The 20,858-nt window shown below is 45.6% G+C and overlaps 1 protein-coding gene across 1 annotated transcript in view; it reads left to right on the top strand.

The window, feature by feature from the left end:
- cenpp (centromere protein P) overlaps positions 1-20,858 on the top strand; it is a 245,573-nt gene that overhangs the window by 35,765 nt on the left and 188,950 nt on the right. The window contains exon 6 of the mRNA XM_084316493.1: positions 1,688-1,784. Within this exon, the coding sequence (XP_084172619.1) occupies positions 1,688-1,784 (97 nt within the window). The remainder of the gene's footprint in view (positions 1-1,687; positions 1,785-20,858) is intronic.

Here is a 20,858-nt window from a genome sequence, read left to right as displayed (position 1 = left end):
ATTATTTGAATTGTATTAAAATAGGCTAAAATTAAATAGCCTATGCGATGAACGAAACGATCATTACATTTGTTTCCTCTTTGCTTCTAATAATGACAACGACGTCGTCAGCGAGAGCTTAGTGCTGGGTGTGCGAGTGCATGTGAAGCTGCAGAGCCAGAGCACTATCAGCACAATGCAGTATTCCAGCAGTACTCCAATTCAGCCATTTTCAGCCAATGTTGGGTGGGGGGCGCTGCTGTGCGGTTCCCAGAAAAGAGCCAATAACAGCTGAATCAGCTTCTCTGCAGCGCCATACTCTTTGCAAATAAGTCGTTGCGAGGTGGAGAGAGACGATAATGTTGCCGTCTCTCTGCTTTCTCAGTTCTTCGCTTGATATAATTAATACAAATGTCCAATATAACGGAATTCGTTAGCTCATAAAAATGTGATTATAACAGACTGCTGTTTAGTGTCGGACCGACTGCCCACATACGCGGCCTATTTTATTTCAAGTCAGCAGCAGCACGGAGTATCGAGGGACTTATTTTATTTGGAATATATTAATGACTGTATACGCAAAAGTAGCCTAGTTTTAAGTAATACTATTATAAATCTACATGCCTTGAGGATTGTTTTAAAGCTCAATAAACTATGACCGGAATTAATCTCATTTGTCCGGTAGATTGAAATCTTGCAGGTCACGGAGACCGGCAACAATTTTTTCTAACGGAAACCCTGCTTGTGCGGTGCTATTCCCAAACCAGGAAGGGGTTGTTACCAGTCAGGATGCTCTCTATTGTGCACAAGTTCTTTAAGATCTTCTGACTCACTTTGAACTTCTTTAGACACCTACGGAAGTAGAGGTGCTGTCGTGCCTTCTTCACTACACTGTCAATGTGTGTGGTCCATGTCAAGTCCTCGGATATGTGGGCTCCAAGATACTTGAAACTGTTCACTCTCTCGACCGGTGCCCCATAGATGCTGAAGGGGCTGTAGTTCCTGGCCCCAGACATCCTAAAATCCACAATCAGTTCTTTGGTTTTGCTGACGTTCAGGGAGAGGCTGTTCTCCCGGCACCACAGCGCCAGGTTCTCCACCTCTCCCAGGTAGGCCCTCTCGTAATCTTCAGCGATCAGGCCCACCACAGCTGTGTCGTCAGCAAACTTGACGATTGCGTTGCTGTTGTGCTTTGCCACAGTCGTGTGTGTACAGCGAGTAGAGGAGGGGGCTCAGAACACAGCCCTGGGGGGCACCTGTGTTGCGAGTGATGGATGAGGAGGTGCAGTTCCCTGCTCTCACCACCTGGGGTCTTTCCTGTCAGAAAGTCCAAGACTCACTGGCAGAGGTCGTAGTTCAAGCCCAGGTCCCTGAGCTTGGCTATGAGTTTGGAGGGGACTATGGTGTTGAATGCTGAGCTGTAGTCGATGAATAGCATTCTCACATAGTTCCCCTGCCTCTTGTCCAGGTGTGATGCTGCAGTGTGCAGCACATGGGCTATGGCGTCCTCCGTGGACCTGTTGGGGTGGTATGCAAATTGCAGCGGGTCCAGGGTGTTGGGGAGGGAAGAACAGATGTAGCCCTTCACTAGCTTCTCAAAGCACTTCATCGTGGCTATGGAGGTGAGAGTTACAGGGCGATGGGCGTGGGTTTTTTGTGTACAGGGACAATAGTGGACTTTTTCAAACCGTTTGATATTGTGTTTCAGAGTGGAGGACGGGAGGGACCTGCTGCTCTTCTTCAGAACTCTCAGGAGGTATTCAGAGAGGAGGGAGGACCGACGCAGAACCTTCCAACACTTCCAGGTAAGGAACAAACACACTGGAGGCCAGTGCTGGGTTCACATGACTGTAACTCAATCAATCAACTGGTTTTTACTTTTTATTCATATTGAGAATAAATGTTTAAATGTTGACTTGATAGAATTGAAAGTAATTTGACCCCATGCCTGATAGAGATACACAGACCCAGATTTTCCTGTCCGGTTTGGGGATTTGCACTAGTAACCATCTGGTCAAGTTTGCCAAATAGTTTTCTATAATGTGGCAATGCCTAGTTTGTTGTAAAAAGCCCACTTACAGTATCCAATCTTTGGCTATCACAGAGAATGTCACCATTGAGAATAATGAAGTTGATCTACAGTAACTAATGGAAAATGTGTTCACGATACCCACTTCATGCTTGTTGCCGCAAATAAGTCTGGAGTGGATGTGGTATAGTTAGAAAGCCATGCCAATTATTCTCTGCCCCTCCCCTCTATTTTGAAGTTCCTCAGTGAACAGATTTGCAAAGTTATCAAACCTAATGATGAGAAACTAGAGCTACTGGAGACGGTGGACCAAGGCTGCAACAGCGGCCCGCCACACGTTTTTCTTTTGTGAAGCATTCAGCGTTTCCTCGACAGCCTGGGGACGAGGTTATAGTCCATCTGTCAGTAATGGTCAGAAAGTCGAATAGTAATTATTGACAGTAGAAAGACCCTCTCATGCTGGAATGTCCCTTACCCTCGCCCCCCGTGCCATACTGCTTGTTTACATGTAAAAAAGACATTTCCTCACTGGTGCTGAAGGAGTTGATTCATCAATACGGTAAGTGTCAGGACCGGCGGGGGAGTTAACTGACATTACAGCTGGAATTGTACTTCAGCTTGTGTTTCACCACTGGTTGACCTCACTGTCGACTGTATTTACTGTATATAACAGCTTCTTTTTTCTTCTTCTCTTGCCTCACATTTGACCCATTCACTCACACATTCACACACCGACGGCGGAGGCGACCATGCAAGGTGCCAACCTGCTCATCTGGAGCCGTTAGGGGTTTTGGAACCCCAATAAGTTAGGGGTTATTTACTGTATTTAAGTACAGTGTATAAGGTTGCACAATAGTTTAATGTTGAACACAAAAACACATGCATTATTACACTGACACACACACGCACGCACACACGCACACACACCAACGTTGAAGCTGGACGTGACGCTAGCTTTTCTTGACGACTTCCGGCTACGGTCAGGTTTCTCTGAGTGTCGTCTTTCCCTTCTGGTTTCCCTGCTGGTTGATCTCTGCTGGTTTCCCTTCTGGTTGATCTCTGCTGGTTTCCCTTCTGGTTGATCTCTGCTGGTTTCCCTGATGGTTGATCTCTGCTGGTTTCCCTGCTGGTTGATCTCTGCTGGTTTCCCTGATGGTTGATCTCTGCTGGTTTCCCTGCTGGTTGATCTCTGCTGGTTTCCCTGCTGGTTGATCTCGGCTGGTTTCCCTTCTGGTTGATCTCGGCTGGTTTCCCTGCTGGTTGATCTCCGCTGGTTTCCCTTCTTGTTGATCTCGGCTGGTTTCCCTTCTGGTTGATCTCCGCTGGTTTCCCTTCTGGTTGATCTCGGCTGGTTTCCCTTCTAGTTGATCTCTGCTGGTTTCCCTGATGGTTTCCCTGCTGGTTTCCCTTCTAGTTGATCTCTGCTGGTTTCCCTGATGGTTTCCCTGCTGGTTTCCCTTCTAGTTGATCTCTGCTGGTTTCCCTGCTGGTTGATCTCTGCTGGTTTCCCTGCTGGTTGATCTCTGCTGGTTTCCCTGAGTTGATCTCTGCTGGTTTCCCTGCTGGTTGATCTCGGCTGGTTTCCCTTCTAGTTGATCTCTGCTGGTTTCCCTTCTGGTTGATCTCCGCTGGTTTCCCTGATGGTTGATCTCGGCTGGTTTCCCTGCTGGTTGATCTCTGCTGGTTTCCATTCTGGTTGATCTCCGCTGGTTTCCCTGATGGTTGATCTCGGCTGGTTTCCCTGCTGGTTGATCTCCGCTGGTTTCCCTGATGGTTGATCTCTGCTGGTTTCCCTGCTGGTTGATCTCGGCTGGTTTCCCTGCTGGTTGATCTCAGCTGGGTTTCCCTGCTGGTTGATCTCAGCTGGGTTTCGTCCTTTGCCCCGTCCATCAACTGGTCGCTCTGGCCATGACCTCTGACCTGTTTCACTGAGCATGTTGTCATCCTGAGCGGTAAGGTGGCCTGCATTGATGTTCTAGTGACGCAAAGCATTCTGGGAGCCCTTGGACTTTAGACAGAAAATAATAGATAGATACGATAGGTACGATAGGTACAATAGATATTGTATTTAGACAATATATAGATTAGAGCTCGACCGATCAGTTGGCTGATATTGGCCTATCACAGACATATCGGTATTGGACGATATGTTGGCCATTATAAAAAGTTTTTACAGAACATTATGCAGAGAAAAATGCTTGGGGTCATTTATAAATGTTGTCATCACAGTTTGTCCAGCAGAGCGTGCTCTGACTCAGTGATCATACTCAGTCATTGTTTACATATAACTCAGTGATCATACTCAGTCATTGTTTACATATAACTCAGTGATCATACTCAGTCATTGTTTACATATAACTCAGTCATCATACTCAGTCATTGTTTACATATAACTCAGTGATCATACTCAGTCATTGTTTACATATAACTCAGTGATCATACTCAGTCATTGTTTACATATAACTCTGTCTGCATGAATCTCATAGCTAGCGTGATAGAGTAGAGAATACATGGTTTAAAGTTAGTAGAGAGGACATCAGGGCCCTGTTCCTCGTACCTGGCTAACTGAGTGAATTTTCAGGATAACTTGACTTAAACTAGACCTTTCCGTTCCCCGACGCGCGATTGTCTAAATCACTATGGCAACAGATCAGAAAGTTTGAACCTGCTCCAGCGCAGGGTTTAGTTCAGTTAGCTCGATAAACTGGCCACGCCCTCGCAAAAAGAATGCCAGCTCCCTTCCTGAAATAATCCTCACAGTCTAGATCCCATTATACCATTCTGAATTATGTTTTTGTACTTCGTTTTTCTAGAGGGGGCTTTTGAAATGTAAAATAATATACCTAAAATGCTGATAATAAATCATATTCAGCCTATGGATTTACTTTGTCCTAAATAATGCATGCGAGTCGCGACACACTATGTGGTTATTTTAATAACCGAGCATTGCAAATGTGAATCCCGTGGGGATATTTTTAATGAATGAAACCTATCGAGCGTTTGGCTCTGATTCGTTTCATATTCTCCGCTGTGGATGTATTTGCTTAACGGAGCGCCCAGATTGTGTTTCATTCAAGCATAAATTGAAGCGTCTTTATGCATGGATTGTGGATGTGAATTACGACGAATCTGAATATGTGGACTGTTGAATTGTATCACTGTCACTCACACGTTATTGTGATATTGTAACTGGGATTAAAATGTCTGAGGAGATGCGCTGTTTGACGGATTTGATGACGTGGACGTGACTCGAGAAAATGAATGAGCAATTGCAAGCCTTTGACGTTTTGATGAATGAATTTGAGAAAATGCATGTATCTGTTCAAGCACTGTTATCTGATGAATGAATGAATGAATGAATTATTTATTTCGAATGTTTACAAATACAAATAAATAAACATAAACAAATAATTTTTTTGTTTTTTGGAGAGAATAAAAGCTAGCATATAATGGTAGTGTCTGTGTAACTGAGGGGTACAATTCCCTGACTGTATTACTAGATATGATACTTACTACCACTACCTTTGTACTTAATATTCGGCCACCCAGTACACGGCATAAATATATTATCATAAACACTCTCACGTAGATGAAACGGATCCAACACAAATGTACGAAGTCGAAACAGGTCTTTATTTCTACACAGCGATGGTGTGTAGAACAAGCACTTAATCACTTAATTACATTTATGAATTGAAATAGTATGCACTTTTATGGCAAAGAGTATTCGTCGGTATATCAATAGAGAATGTCCAATCTCTGAAGGCGCAGGTGGTAAATATACGACCTGGAATAGTTAAGGAATAACAGCAATGATACTTTAATGATTATATACTAGATACACTAGAGGGGGTTAATCCGGTCGCTTGTAAGCCGACAGGAGTAGGAGGGGGGGGGGGGTAGAATCCGGCTGCCTCGTCCGGCCAAGGGTATCCCAGGTGAACCCACTGTAGTGCCGTTCAATGCGCCGGCGATCCTTGGACCACAGATGAAAGCAGGTGGACTCTTTGTGGGCCGGCTCTCTCCGGTCCACGGGGGAGAGACGTGAAGCGACCTCGTCTTGCAGAGCGTCTCCTCACCTTGCGTCCTCTCCAGGGGGGGGGGTTCCAACACACGGCAGTGTCGGGGGTCTTTATCCATGGAATAATCAAAGTATACAAAGCATAATCCGTGCCTGGGAAGGCGGGCTGTCGTCGGTAGAATAATCCGGTATACAGGTCCACTCGCTCGTCGGCTCTGGGGCTCCTCGGGTGCAGCTTCACATGGGGTCAACCACCCTGGGTAAGCAGCCAGTTCTCTGCCCGAAACGATGGGGTACTGACTACGGTAGTATTCTCACCGCACGAAGCACTATATATTAACAGACTATTATTAGCTTAATAGACTACGTCCAACTCGACGATATAGTGCCAAATATGACTATTCAAATATTAATATACACGATGTCTCAATACCGATGGTAGGCGAACTTGGCCTTACTCCCACACGTGGCGTCGCGGGGAGGCTTTACGTCTGTGACTCTATTGGAGGGTAAGAAACTGGACTGAAAAGAAAGTCCTACTTTAGTAGCGCAGTATATATACGCACTATGAACAAATAGTCCCATTAGTGGTGCGGTAGCCAGATTCCTACGCGGAACTAGGACTTGTTCGTACATGTGGAGCGGTACGTTTGAACTGGGTCTGAGGGGTATGGCAGCCTGGCACCAAGGTCTCGACCAATAGTAGAATGGAGACTATTATGGGATGTTCAGTAGGCTAGAATGGATATTCAATGCATATTGTACAAGGAATATACAAGGGATATCAGGGAATATTAGAGAATATACAAATACAATTAAATATATATATATAAATAAATATATATATTCGGTTTAATCTGGCCCTTCACAACAGCCACCCCCTGAATAGGTCCCAGACCTAATCAGTTAAACAGAGACAGATTAATCGCGTTGTCTATTTACACATAAGGGTTTGCTGTAGGGGTCAGTCAACTTCACAAAGTCATAGGGTTGTAGGGTCATGGTCATCATCGATTGTGTCTGGGAGTCGAGGCAGTTCTATGAGCCTCGCCACGGGACGGGTGTAAGTGCGACCCTGGACGAGCACTTCAGCTGCTCGGACCTTGCCGTCGGCACCGGTGATCACTTTGCTTACGCGGCCGGCCGGCCACATAGCTCTGGGCAGTGATTGATCAATAATCATGACGACTGTTCCTTCTGTCAAATTGTCTCTCTCCTTTACCCACTTCTGGCGGGTCTGTAAAGACGGTAGGTAGTGCAGTAGGAAACTGTTCCAAAACTTGTCGGCTAATACTTGGCTGTACCTCCACATTCGTCGGCCGTTCGCTTCTTCAGGCCGGTACATTGTCTGGGGTAATGCAGGATCTAGCCGCCCCATCAGGAGTGTGTTGGGGGCTCTGCGTAGGCGACCACCCACTCTGATGAGGGTATGAGCGTCGCTCTCGGGGGCCAGATGAATTAATCCGCTGTCGGATGGGACGGGCTTTCCTCCCTGTAGACAGGCCAATTCATCGGGGAACGAGTCTCTCTGGGCTCGCTGCAGCAGAAGCAACTCTGCTTCCTCGCAGTTAGCCGCTGACATATCAGCGGGGGACTTGCACTCCGGGTGGTACCGCAGGAATGTTCTTTGTTGTGCACTCTCTATGGACGTGCAATCGTCTATGTTAGGGTCGGTGGAGGCTACGGTGCTCAATCCACAGAACACAGACCTCTCACTTTCCACCTCCTCTGGACTTGCTTCCCTCGGGATAGGCATGGGCCACTGTCCTTCCGGGAGTCTTAGGAATGCGGGGCCGCCACTGCAGACATTGCGACGGGTGAGGTCATCCAGGGGCATCCCCCGGGTGATGACGTCAGCTGGGCTCTGTTCTGTATCAACGCAGCGCCACTCTGTTTCTCCGGTTAACTCTTCGGTTAAGTCTTGAATCTCGGTGACTCTGACTCCCACGAAGACCCCGTACCTGCATGAGTCCGATCTGACCCAGGCGAGTACCGTCGTGGAATCTGACCACAGGATTGTTCTAGACACCGGTATGGTGAGCCCACGTCGGACGAGCGTGGCTAGGTGCGCTCCGGCCAGGGCTGCGCAGAGCTCTAGACGTGGGATAGACCGTTGCTTGCGTGGGGCTACTCTCGAGCGGGCAAGGACAAATGCTGTGTAGATCTCTCCCCCCTGGTCTCGGGCCCGCAAGCAGGCCACTGATCCGTATGCGACCTCTGAGGCGTCACTGAAGACGTGCAAGTCCATTTTACATGTCTCTGGCCTCACCGTGGGTGGGAAGTAGCTTCGGCGCATATTAACGCCTGGGAGTGAGTGGAGCTCCATCTCCCACTCTCTCCAGGTGGATGCAAGGTGTGCGGGAATGGGGTCGTCCCAGCCCTGGTCCTTGTCCCACAATGCTCGTACAATCATTTTTGCCCTGGTGGTGTACGGTAGAATACATCCTAGCGGGTCATATTGTCGGGCGAGTGTTGTGTACACACTCCGTCTGGTGGTCGGCGCCGCCGCCGGCCTTCCCTGCTCCGTAGTCAGGGGCTTGTGTCTGTAGTGAAGCGAATCTTTTTTGAATCGCCACACCAATCCCAGGGTCATCTCCTGGGCTTCTCCCGGGATTGTAGCCATCCAGGTCTCGCTGCTGGCTGCCTTGTCCTCGGAGGAGAGGCTGCGCAGTACTTGCGGATCGCTGCTGGCCCACTGCCTGAGATCAAAGCCGCCTTTGATCAATGAGGCGCGGAGTTTAATCAGGAGAGCCTCGGCTTCTTCCTGGGTTGAAAGGCTTTGTAGACAGTTGTCTACGTAGAAGCTGTTCTTTACGCTGTGTCGGACCTCTTCGTCCGCTGCTGGGTCCTCTGCTACATGTTTCTGTAGTGCAAATGTCGCACAGCAGGGGCTGCACGTCGTTCCGAAGGGGAGGACTTCCCATTGGTAGATGGCTGGGTGCTCATCTCCTGGCTTCTCTCTCCATAGGAACCGTAACAGGGGCTTGTCCGCCTCTACTAATCTCACCTGCAGGAACATTCCTTTAATGTCCCCGCTGATGGCCACCTTTTCCTGGCGGAAGCGGAGTAGAACGCCGAGTAGGGAGGGGCCGAGTGTGGGACCGGGCAGTAACTCTTTATTCAGATTTTGGGATCCGATCTGGTAGCTGCAGTTAAATACTATGCGGTCTTTACCGTTGTGATGGACCTTGTGGTGGGGCACGTACCACGATTCAGTGGTCTGGTCAGCCTCTTTAATGTCCATCTTTGTGACGTGTCCCGCTGTGATGAGCTTCTCAATCTCAGCGCGGTATACACTCTCTTGGGCGGGGTTCTTGGCTAAGCGCCGCTCCGTGTTCAGCAGGTACCGTTCTGTGGCGTCTGTCTTGGCGTGGAAAGTAGGCATTCCTTCTCGCCGCAGGAGTGGCGTGGCGTATCTCAACACGCCGTTGACCGGGACTCTCTTGGTCCCTGTCTCGAGGAGGTGAATGGCGTAAATGTCATCTTTAGAGCGAATGTCTTTCTTTCCGTTCTTAAAGGGCATTTGTTCCAAGGTCCATAGCCGCTCTACGTGTTGCAGGAGTGCGGTTTCTCCCTCTTTGACTCGGGAGTGGAGACATCTAGTGGCTGTACTTCGGTTGAGAGATTTGGCGAGCGGGCCTTGGAGAGTCCATCCCAAACGGGTCTCGACTGCTGCAGGACAGCCTCGGGGTCCGGTATGAACCCGGTCTATCGGGACAATGAGGTCTGCATGGTCGGAGCCTATCAACAGGGTCGGCATAGCATTGTCTATGAGCGGGATCGGTAACTTGCGCAGATGTGCATATTTCTCCATCAGCTTGGCGACGGGGTATGTGTACCGCGACAGTCCTATTTCTTGGCTGGTGAAAGCGTCTGCAATCTGGTACCGTCGCTCAGGCTGGCCGCTTGCTGCGATAGAGAATGAGACATTCTCGCCCTTTATCGTCTTCAAATCTCGTCTTATTGTCCGAATTGTCATTTGGGTTTCGCTTCCCCGCAGCCCTAGCTGGGCCGCAGCGGAGGCGAGCAGCAGGGTCTTCTCTGACCCGTCATCGAGGACGGCGTAAGTGTCCAGGACTTTATTCTGGTAGCTTAGTGTCACACGCACTACTTTTAGGAGTACTCGGGCTCCACTGCTGCTGGCGGGATCGATGTACATGACGCTCGCTTTGCGGCTGGATGGTGCAGGTGAAGGGCGCCGTCTGTTACTGTCGTGAAGTATGTCCAGATGGGCTCCATCGCACTTGGTGCACCCTTTCTTTAAGCGGCATTCGGCTGCCATGTGTGAGCGCGCACAGCGAAAACAGCGCTTGTTGGACTTTATCCATTGACCTGCTTCCTCCGCGTTCAGCTTGGGGAAGGAGTCACATTGCGCTAGCCAGTGTTCTTTCTCACAGTAGGGGCACACTATCTTCCACTTCTCCGTTCTGGAGGGGGTACTGTGGCTCCTGCTGCTCGGTACTGACTCCGATTGGTGCATCACAGTCACCGATCTTCTTCCATCATTTAGTCGTCTGGTTCCTTCTCTGGAGCCAGGGGTGCTCCGTCCGAATGTATCTAGCCGTAGGCTGCTGACTTCTCTCGCCAGGAAGTCTGCTAGATCGAGGAGGTTCGGTTCGGGGCCATTCGGGTCTCTGTGGTCCCTCTGCCGCCTAAAGCGCTCCTGACGAGCGGGCGGCAGCTTCTCCAGGATCCTTTCCACATTTGAGTTGGCGTAAAGTTCATGCCTCCCTTTCTCTCTTTGCGCTCCCAACATCCCTACCAGGGACTGCACTCTGATGGACAGGTCGTCCAGTGCTCGATTGTCTATTGCTGGGGGTAAGCGGTCGATGTGTCGGATCTCCTGGATCACGTAATCCCCGCTGCTGTGTATGGGGTGGTGGAAGTCGCGTAGGCGAGCGCTATATTATGTGCGCGGGGTACCTTTAAGTGCTTCAGTAGGATGGCGTATTTGTGGCGTTCATCCAATACATCCACCAACATGGTCTCCAGACACATGCGGAGTTCTGTATACTGGGCCCGGTTCTCTTGGGTGAAGTCGGGTACCATAGGCGTGCCAATGTATGACGCTGACTGTGGATACATCGGCGAGCGTTGGGGGAGAGGCCTCCTAGGCGAGTCTCCTCCCGCTCCTTGGTATGGGCTGGTACCGGCAGTGTACCATGGCCCACTTGTCCAGGTGCTGTTCCTCGGTGCGGGTCGTGCGTCGTGCTCACCCGTGTATAGAGTCGGGGGTCTGTAGCGCAGCTCCGCGGGAGTATAGCCTGGGCTGTACCGGGCCTCCTGGTCCGGTAGAGTACTGTGCTGTCTTCGGGCGTGGTTCTCCTCCTCTTCCTCTTCGTCTTCAGTTAGGTCATCCAGTGCTTGTAGTCTCTGGTTTAGCCTCTCCACAGGATATGCTGCTCCTTCCCGGTTGCTAGGTCTCGCTTGGACCGGTGGGGGGAGGTGGTCTGTGGGGGGTATAGACCTCGTCTGTTGGTCAAGTTCAGGGTTGTTTACTCGGCTAGGGGATGCCGCCCTGGAGGTGTGTCTAGACGAGTTCCTGGAGCCTCTGGCGGAGGGAGAGGGTGTTGTCCGTCTGATCAGCTGTTCTATTAGTTGCGACTGCTGTCTGTCGCGCGCTGCGTCCCGTTGAGCACCGGCTCGTTCTCGGGCCACATTCTCTTCCATCTGAATGCGTCTTATTTCTAGACGTATCTGCTCGTGTTCGCTTCGCTGCTGGATCTGCAGTCGGTCGCGTTCAGCAGCGGCGTTCAGGCTGATGAGGAAGGCCTGCTGTAGGGTCCTCTCTGCCTCGCTGGGAGAAGGCGGTTGTATAGGGGAGCCTTCCCTCGGGGTACTCCTTGCGGAGCCTTGGAGCTCTATCTCCACGGTGCTCTCCCCGTCTTCTTCCGTGCCGAGTTCTCTCTCGGTAGCGTTGTATTCCTCCCGGGACTCATCGGGGACTACTTCTTCAGTACTGGCGGGGTGTGAAGTCATGTCTGGTTCCCACTGGTCCCCACCGTGAACTTGGTCAGTTACATTAGAGCCCGTAGGGGCCTCTATGGTCGGGGTAGTCTGGGCGTTGGGGTTAGACATACTTTTACTTTCTAGTTTTACCGCGTTTACTGTTAGTAGAAGACTAGGTTGTTGACTGACAGCGTAAGCCTCTAAGTACTGAGGGAGCCGTCGTTCGCGCTGCGGGCGTTGGTTAGGAGGATCGTTTCGTGGAGTGTTCATCATAGGCCATTTCAATATTAATAACACTATATTAATATTACACTGATTACCATCCGGCTCGAAGGACCAATTGTAACTGAGGGGTACAATTCCCTGACTGTATTACTAGATATGATACTTACTACCACTACCTTTGTACTTAATATTCGGCCACCCAGTACACGGCATAAATATATTATCATAAACACTCTCACGTAGATGAAACGGATCCAACACAAATGTACGAAGTCGAAACAGGTCTTTATTTCTACACAGCGATGGTGTGTAGAACAAGCACTTAATCACTTAATTACATTTATGAATTGAAATAGTATGCACTTTTATGGCAAAGAGTATTCGTCGGTATATCAATAGAGAATGTCCAATCTCTGAAGGCGCAGGTGGTAAATATACGACCTGGAATAGTTAAGGAATAACAGCAATGATACTTTAATGATTATATACTAGATACACTAGAGGGGGTTAATCCGGTCGCTTGTAAGCCGACAGGAGTAGGAGGGGGGGGGGGGTAGAATCCGGCTGCCTCGTCCGGCCAAGGGTATCCCAGGTGAACCCACTGTAGTGCCGTTCAATGCGCCGGCGATCCTTGGACCACAGATGAAAGCAGGTGGACTCTTTGTGGGCCGGCTCTCTCCGGTCCACGGGGGAGAGACGTGAAGCGACCTCGTCTTGCAGAGCGTCTCCTCACCTTGCGTCCTCTCCAGGGGGGGGGGTTCCAACACACGGCAGTGTCGGGGGTCTTTATCCATGGAATAATCAAAGTATACAAAGCATAATCCGTGCCTGGGAAGGCGGGCTGTCGTCGGTAGAATAATCCGGTATACAGGTCCACTCGCTCGTCGGCTCTGGGGCTCCTCGGGTGCAGCTTCACATGGGGTCAACCACCCTGGGTAAGCAGCCAGTTCTCTGCCCGAAACGATGGGGTACTGACTACGGTAGTATTCTCACCGCACGAAGCACTATATATTAACAGACTATTATTAGCTTAATAGACTACGTCCAACTCGACGATATAGTGCCAAATATGACTATTCAAATATTAATATACACGATGTCTCAATACCGATGGTAGGCGAACTTGGCCTTACTCCCACACGTGGCGTCGCGGGGAGGCTTTACGTCTGTGACTCTATTGGAGGGTAAGAAACTGGACTGAAAAGAAAGTCCTACTTTAGTAGCGCAGTATATATACGCACTATGAACAAATAGTCCCATTAGTGGTGCGGTAGCCAGATTCCTACGCGGAACTAGGACTTGTTCGTACATGTGGAGCGGTACGTTTGAACTGGGTCTGAGGGGTATGGCAGCCTGGCACCAAGGTCTCGACCAATAGTAGAATGGAGACTATTATGGGATGTTCAGTAGGCTAGAATGGATATTCAATGCATATTGTACAAGGAATATACAAGGGATATCAGGGAATATTAGAGAATATACAAATACAATTAAATATATATATATAAATAAATATATATATTCGGTTTAATCTGGCCCTTCACAACAGTCTGGTTAAGAGCGAATGATAATGGATGGATTATCCATTGGGGGGTCCAGGGTGGGGGGTGCGAGCAAGAGCATAATGTGTGTAGGGGAATAGATAGCAGGTATTAGGGGCATATCTTGTATAAGACATTTATTTAAACAGTGATTTAATTTGATGTGCACTGTTAACAATGCTTGTATATCTAATCGTGTGTTGTCATGTTTGTTTATGTGTTTGTTAAAAAAAAAATACAAAAAAAATACAAAAAAAAAATTGAAAATGTTTACAAATAAACAAACGAAAAGGATAGGTTTGAAGCCAAAAGCTTATAGAGCAACCTACCCCTAATTCAAAAAAAATTCAAAAAAGTTTAAGTTTTCAAAATATAACAAACAAATTAAAATCAACAATCAAAAATCATTCCAGAAAAGAACAAAAAAAGTTAAGGTTTGCAAGATAAAACAAACAAACAAAAAATCAACATAAGCCAACATAGGAAAATCAAAACTTAATCTTCAATACCCGAGTTTCATGGTAGAGAAAAACAGATTGTAGGTAAAATTTGACTATAAGATTCTAGAACCCTGTTTTTAAACATATTTTTAAACTTAAAAATACTCCTGCTGTTTTTTATTTCATCCGGTATATTGTTCCAGAGTTTCACTCCTTTAATTAACTGACACAGACTTTTAAGTGTGGTTCGAGCTCTAGGCTGTTGTATGATGAACAAGAGGGTGATTAACATGACCGGTGTCACTGGTATAAACCAAAGGTTAATCAATTCAATGCATGTATGGATGATGTCCGAAACAGATTAAAACCTGATTAATAGTGAAACTGTATAGCCTCCAAGCCTCTCTGACACGTTATTTCGGGGGTCGCGTCTTGAAAACTTTGGGAACCATGTATTTATATAGTACATGATACCTAAGCATACAGTACAGATATCCTCATAAGTATCTATTAATTCGTATCAATTAGATACTCTTTGGGCTTGTTTTTATCTACTTATTCTGAAAGAGTTGAACTAATTATTTTCGCTAGCAAGATCTCATTCGATTATTTATTCCATTAAGCCTACTGCCAGCAGGCACATTTAAAGAAATATAATCTGATTGGGGTAATGAGGGATTTAAAATTAGCCTATAGATTATGCATTTAACTTGTCGGCGAGGCTATTGAGCCGTACTGCATTGTACCCATTCTGCAATCTGTTAATAAAGTGTTCAATCAATCAATCAATGCCGTTAGAAAATCAGGATTTCTGCGATCGACACCTGCTGTCTTTTCAGGTGAGGTGGCCGCGCGCAATTATCCTGAGTATCAAGTCTGGTTCGAATGAACGAGACTGAATCAGCGTTCGAGGAACAGGGAAAGCCTGTCAAACATCGGGTTAATTGAATCTGGATAATGGGACTAGGGCCCAGACATCTAGCTTGATAGAGTAGAGAATACGTTGTTTAAAGTCCGTAGATAGGACATCAGACATCTAGCTTGATAGAGTAGAAGAGAACACATGGTTTAAAGTTAGTTTATTTATTTTTAGCACATTATTTAAAAAAAAACAGTGCTAGGAGGGAACGAAGCCCGGAGGGCTTGTACAAAGTTACACTCCCATCGTTGTCCATAAACAATATGGACGAATTACATGTAAACATGGACTACAAAATAAACTATAAAACAGGATCAGAGACATAAGGCAGACACTAATGCGAAAACATGGAACATTTACACGAGTCAGTAACAAGAACAATTATTATTATTATAATTTTTTTGTACAAGAGGGCAAAGACAGAGGAGAATAGCATATTAACGGTATATAATGAGGAAAAGGAAACAAGCAGTCATACTAACAGAAGATGTAACACTGATGACACAGGAGTAACTTAATGCGACAGTGATTTATGATGAAATTAAATGAGATTTTAATAGTTTTTTGAATATGGATAAGGATAGTAGAGAGGACATCAGACGTCTTGCTTGATAGAGTAGAAGAGAACACACGGTTTAAAGTTAGTAGAGAGGACATCAAATGTTTTGCCAGTGACTTCACTCATTACATAGTTTTTTAATATACTTACCTATTACCTAAATATAAAGATATGTTTGTCATTAGTGAAGATGAAGCTCTTTCGAATAGACTATAGAATAGAACATGCAATGCAAACTAGTTTGGTTCCAGATCAAATATAATACAGATGGCAGAGGGTGGAAGAAGTAAAACGTGGGACTACATTAAAAAAACATGTAATAAAAAAAATGTCAATGTCAATATTTGAATATTCTTCTCCCTAATATCGGTATTGGCATCAGCCCCAAAAATCCAGTATTGGTCAGGCTCTAATATAGATATCTAGATAGCTTGATCAACCAGATACATAGTATTGATAAATGGATCATTTGATCATAGATAGATAATGTAAGGAAACATGATGTGTCTTAATAGGGCGTTGGGTCATCAGAAGGTTGATCCTGCCTTAGCAGAGATTTTACACGTGTCTGGAACTCTCCTGCAACACAGTTTTTTTCCATGACAGAATCCATCATTTGTTTTTTTGATGTATGTGGTTGGAAAATGCTCTTAGGCACGGCTCCAGAATCTCCCATATGGCTGGTTAAGTGTTCATTCCGGTCTATTGTGTCTAGATCTGGTAATTGAGATGGCCATGGCACATGGTGTGTATTAGGCTACGTTCACACTGCAGGCAAAAGGGGCCCACAATTTTTGCTCATATGTGACTCAGATCTGTTTTTCTCAACCGTGTGAACAGTACAAATCACATGGAATCTGATCTTTCTCTATTTTGATTTGGGCCACTAAATCAGATGGTCCTCAATCAGATACAGGTTTTTTCAATTAGCTGGCTGCATTCACCTTATAAATGAAACCATAAACTGTGACTTCAGTGTCCTCCGTGTTTATGTCCATCATCATCATTGTTCATTTGCGCATGTAGGTCAGTTCAGGAGGGTGACCAGTTAACACTGGAATCTGATATTGGCCACAAAAATAATGTGAAAAGAAAAAAATCGTATCTGAGCAATAAATCAGAATTGAGCGCTAAAGCTTGCAGTGTGAAACATAGTCATAGTGTCTTCTCATGCACTGGACGGGGGGCATTGTCATCCTGGAAGAGAACACTCCCAAGTAATTTACTATAGAATAAAAATCATCGCGGTTTATTATGAACAAGTGTTTCCCTTGCCTAATTTCTTTACCTAGCTAGCTAGATATAGATACTAGATACAATAGATCGATAGATAGTTGCAGTGCTCTAAATCAATAGTAAAAGAAAGATACTGTTACTCCTAGATGTAATGGGGTAAAGTAGTGAGTGATGAGGCAGGGTAGATGGTAAGCTAATTGAAGAGGCCGCTGGTTGTAAGACTGAACGTCAAACTGCAGAAGCAGTATGGAAAACATTCCCCCTGTTTACGTGGAGAATGTAGTGGCTGGTTTGCCAAGTTGGCTAGGCCAAAGGAATAATGTTAACCCACATTTTCCATATTTGCTTGTAGCTGCTAAACCCAGATATTTGCTCGACTTGCAGTTCCTGGAATGTTATTATGCAGAACGTAATTCCCATTCTAACTAGTTTTTCATATTCAAGAGATAGAAATGTGAACACAAAACAAAGCTTAGACATACTGCAACAAAGCATATCACAAAAAAACATGCACATTTTTTATTCTCTGACTAGTTTCAAGCTGCTTTGAGTGGTATTTCATGTTCTCGGGCCACAGATACTCTTTAGCCATTTTCCACGGGCAATGCCTAGTTTGTTGATCACTGGTTTGATTTAAGTACACAGAGAGGCTGGACCAAAATTATTTGTTTAGTTGGAAAGTAGGGCAGTGTGATACATTTTATGAGACGGTAATGATACACTTATGAGATAAATTGTCATAATTTCCATAAGTGTCAATTTTCCTCAACTTTACTCAATGCAGCAAGATCAGCCGAATTGCAAAGATCCTACTCACAACACCACCAAACAAGACACACCTGTTCTGACAGCACAATATTGATACTTTTTTTGCTAGGAATTAGAACTTTTTATAAATGCATTAAGGCTGTCAATCGATTAAAATATGTCATGTCTCAGTGTTTCCCACAGGAATTTGTGAGACTGTGGTGGGTGAACCTCGGCCCCTCTAGGGGGGTCCGGGGGCATGCCCCCCTGCAACATTTTTTTTTGTACATTTTAAAGTTAAATGCATCAATCTGGTGCACTTTGAGAGCAAAATAAAGAAGCCAGATCTATGATGAACTTTGTGCTCAAAACACAAAATCGACTAGACTAGTGCTTCCCAATCCTCTCCTTGAAGCACCCCAGCCGTTCAATGTATTTGTTAAATTCCACCACCAGCACACCTGATTCAACTTAACTAGCCCTTTATTAGTTGAATCAGGTGTGCTGGTGGTGGAATTTAACAAATACATGGAACGGCTGGGGTGCCTCGAGGAGAGGTTTGAGAACCACTGGACTAGAGCATACATTTGAGCTATCAAAGAAATGAAGCAAAAGTACCGTACTTTTCGCACTATAAGCCGCACCTGAATATAACTTAAGCCGCAGCAGCTAAATTGAATGATGTGTACATATATAAGCCGCACTGGACTATAAGCCGCAGGTGTTTTAATGTTTAATTACCATAATGTAAGGGTTCGTGCACAGAGGGGATTGTCGGGAAAGAGATGGCTGTTTGACGAAGCTCCCGACGATAGCTACTTAGCAAACACTAGGTAGCTACTAACGTTAGCTCACGGAACGATAGCTACTTAGCCAACACTAGGTAGCTACTAACATTAGCTCACGGAACGATAGCTACTTAGCCAACACTAGGTAGCTACTAACATTAGCTCACGGAACGATAGAGCCAACACTAGGTAGCTACTAACGTTAGCTCACGGAACGATAGCTACTTAGCCAACACTAGGTAGCTACTAACGTTAGCTCACGGAACGATAGAGCCAACACTAGGTAGCTACTAACGTTAGCTCACGGAACGATAGAGCCAACACTAGGTAGCTACTAACGTTAGCTCACGGAACGATAGAGCCAACACTAGGTAGCTACTAACGTTAGCTCACGGAACGATAGAGCCAACACTAGGTAGCTACTAACGTTAGCTCACGGAACGATAGAGCCAACACTAGGTAGCTACTAACGTTAGCTCACGGAACGATAGAGCCAACACTAGGTAGCCGTACTAACGTTAGCTCACGGAACGATAGAGCCAACACTAGGTAGCTACTAACATTAGCTCACGGAACGATAGAGCCAACACTAGGTAGCTACTAACGTTAGCTCACGGAACGATAGCTACTTAGCCAACACTAGCCAACTACTGCGAAATCGAATGCCAAACTGATGATATCAGACGTTGATATCAGGAGCTATCAGTAGCTAGCCAGCTAGATAACATTAGACAATGCCTCATGTATTAAACTAAAGTGAATAGTCGACTGGGTCATTTTGTTTAATGCTTCAGTTATGTTGAAAGAGGAGCTGCTCATGCACTCGACTGTGAGGGGGAGGAGGAGGGGCAAGGCGTGCACTGCTGCAGCAGATTTACGAGTCTGATCTGACGGTCACAGAGCTGAGGGAGCGAGCCCAGTTAGCTGTAAAAATCCATAGATTAGCCGCACCGTTATATAAACCGCAGGGTAGAAAAATGGGGGTAAAAGCCGCGGCTTATAGTCCGAAAAGTACGGTAGGTTACCTGTGTTGAACTGGTTTATTTTTTAGAAAATAAAAAAATATACTGGATTACTATTACGACTACTACCACTGCCAATACTACTGATACATCCCTATTGGCAAACTTTATATTTAAAATAATATTTAAAAATATATAAAAATAAAAATATATTTTTTAATTACATTAAATTTTTTTGGTTCATTATAAAACTGTGGCGGGCCGCCACAGTCTAGGTAATTAATGGGAAACACTGATGTCTTATCAACATGAGAGTCAACAAATGCTTGCTTTATGCAAAAAATGCACGTTTATTTATTGCCACAATGAGAAATACTGTCCAGAATCTTCAGGTAACTAAGATGTGTAAACTGCATTGTAATTTTCTTTTTTATATAAAGCCCAACAAAAAAATAGCAGATGGGCATACCAATTTACTAACTGTAACATTGATTACTAACACAGTAGTGTGTTGAACTTTACACTTGAACTATTCATCCCCATTTTTTTTTGTTTAAGCAAAAATATTTTTGTGTGTAAATAAATATCAATATCTTGGCATCACTGTATTGATATAATATCTGCACGCAAAATATTGTAATATATTGCTGTATAGTTTTTTCCCCCAACCCTTAATCGATACTAGAGTACTTCCTTGTTCTATAAATGAAGCAGTACACAGTAGGGCTGCTCGATTATTACAAAAAAAGAATCACAATTTTCTTTTTTTAAAGATACATTTTTTAGCGTTTATCGCTTTTTACTACAGGGCAGTCCAGTAGAGAGAGAGAGAGGAGGAACGGGAGACAGAGTGGGGGGAAGACATTAGGCAAATAACGACGGGTCCGGGAATCGAACCCGGGTCGGCCGTGCCGCGACTCAGCGCGTTATGTGGTTCGCCACTGGGGCGCCCGAATCACAATTATTTTGATTGATATTGAAATCACGATTATTAAACACGATTACTCATTGATTTTAGAAAATCACAAAATACTTTTTTCAGGAGGGTTGGGTATCCCACGGATTTGATCGGTTTCGGTTCTAGTTCTGCTTATCAAATCCCTGTTCCAATTCTAATATTTGTGGTGGGAGAGAAAATTAAATACCAAGAATGAAAACTATTTTACCTTTCATTCTTGGCAGATTGAGGCTCTAGTAAGTAAACTGTGAACCATGACATCGTTTTCTGAGGTACCTTCTGTAATTTATTTTTATCATCCGTTTCTGATGCATTATGACAGGAATATATCAAAGGAGGCTTATTAAATTCAATAATATTGCTTTGGATGATAATGCATTTTGCTTATCTATTACCTAAGGAAGGAGACAACTGTTCCTGTGTCAAGGAATGTTCACCTTAAATCACTGCTCAGTCACATTCATCCACTCTTTCTGTGCTCATCTTGTGAAAGTGAACGTTTTCT

Source organism: Notolepis coatsorum, assembly GCF_963971535.1.
Source record: "Notolepis coatsorum genome assembly, chromosome: 6".
Lineage (NCBI taxonomy): Eukaryota > Metazoa > Chordata > Actinopteri > Aulopiformes > Paralepididae > Notolepis > Notolepis coatsorum.
The sequence above is the reverse complement of the archived record's forward strand: the minus strand, read 5'-3'. Positions and strand labels throughout refer to the sequence as shown.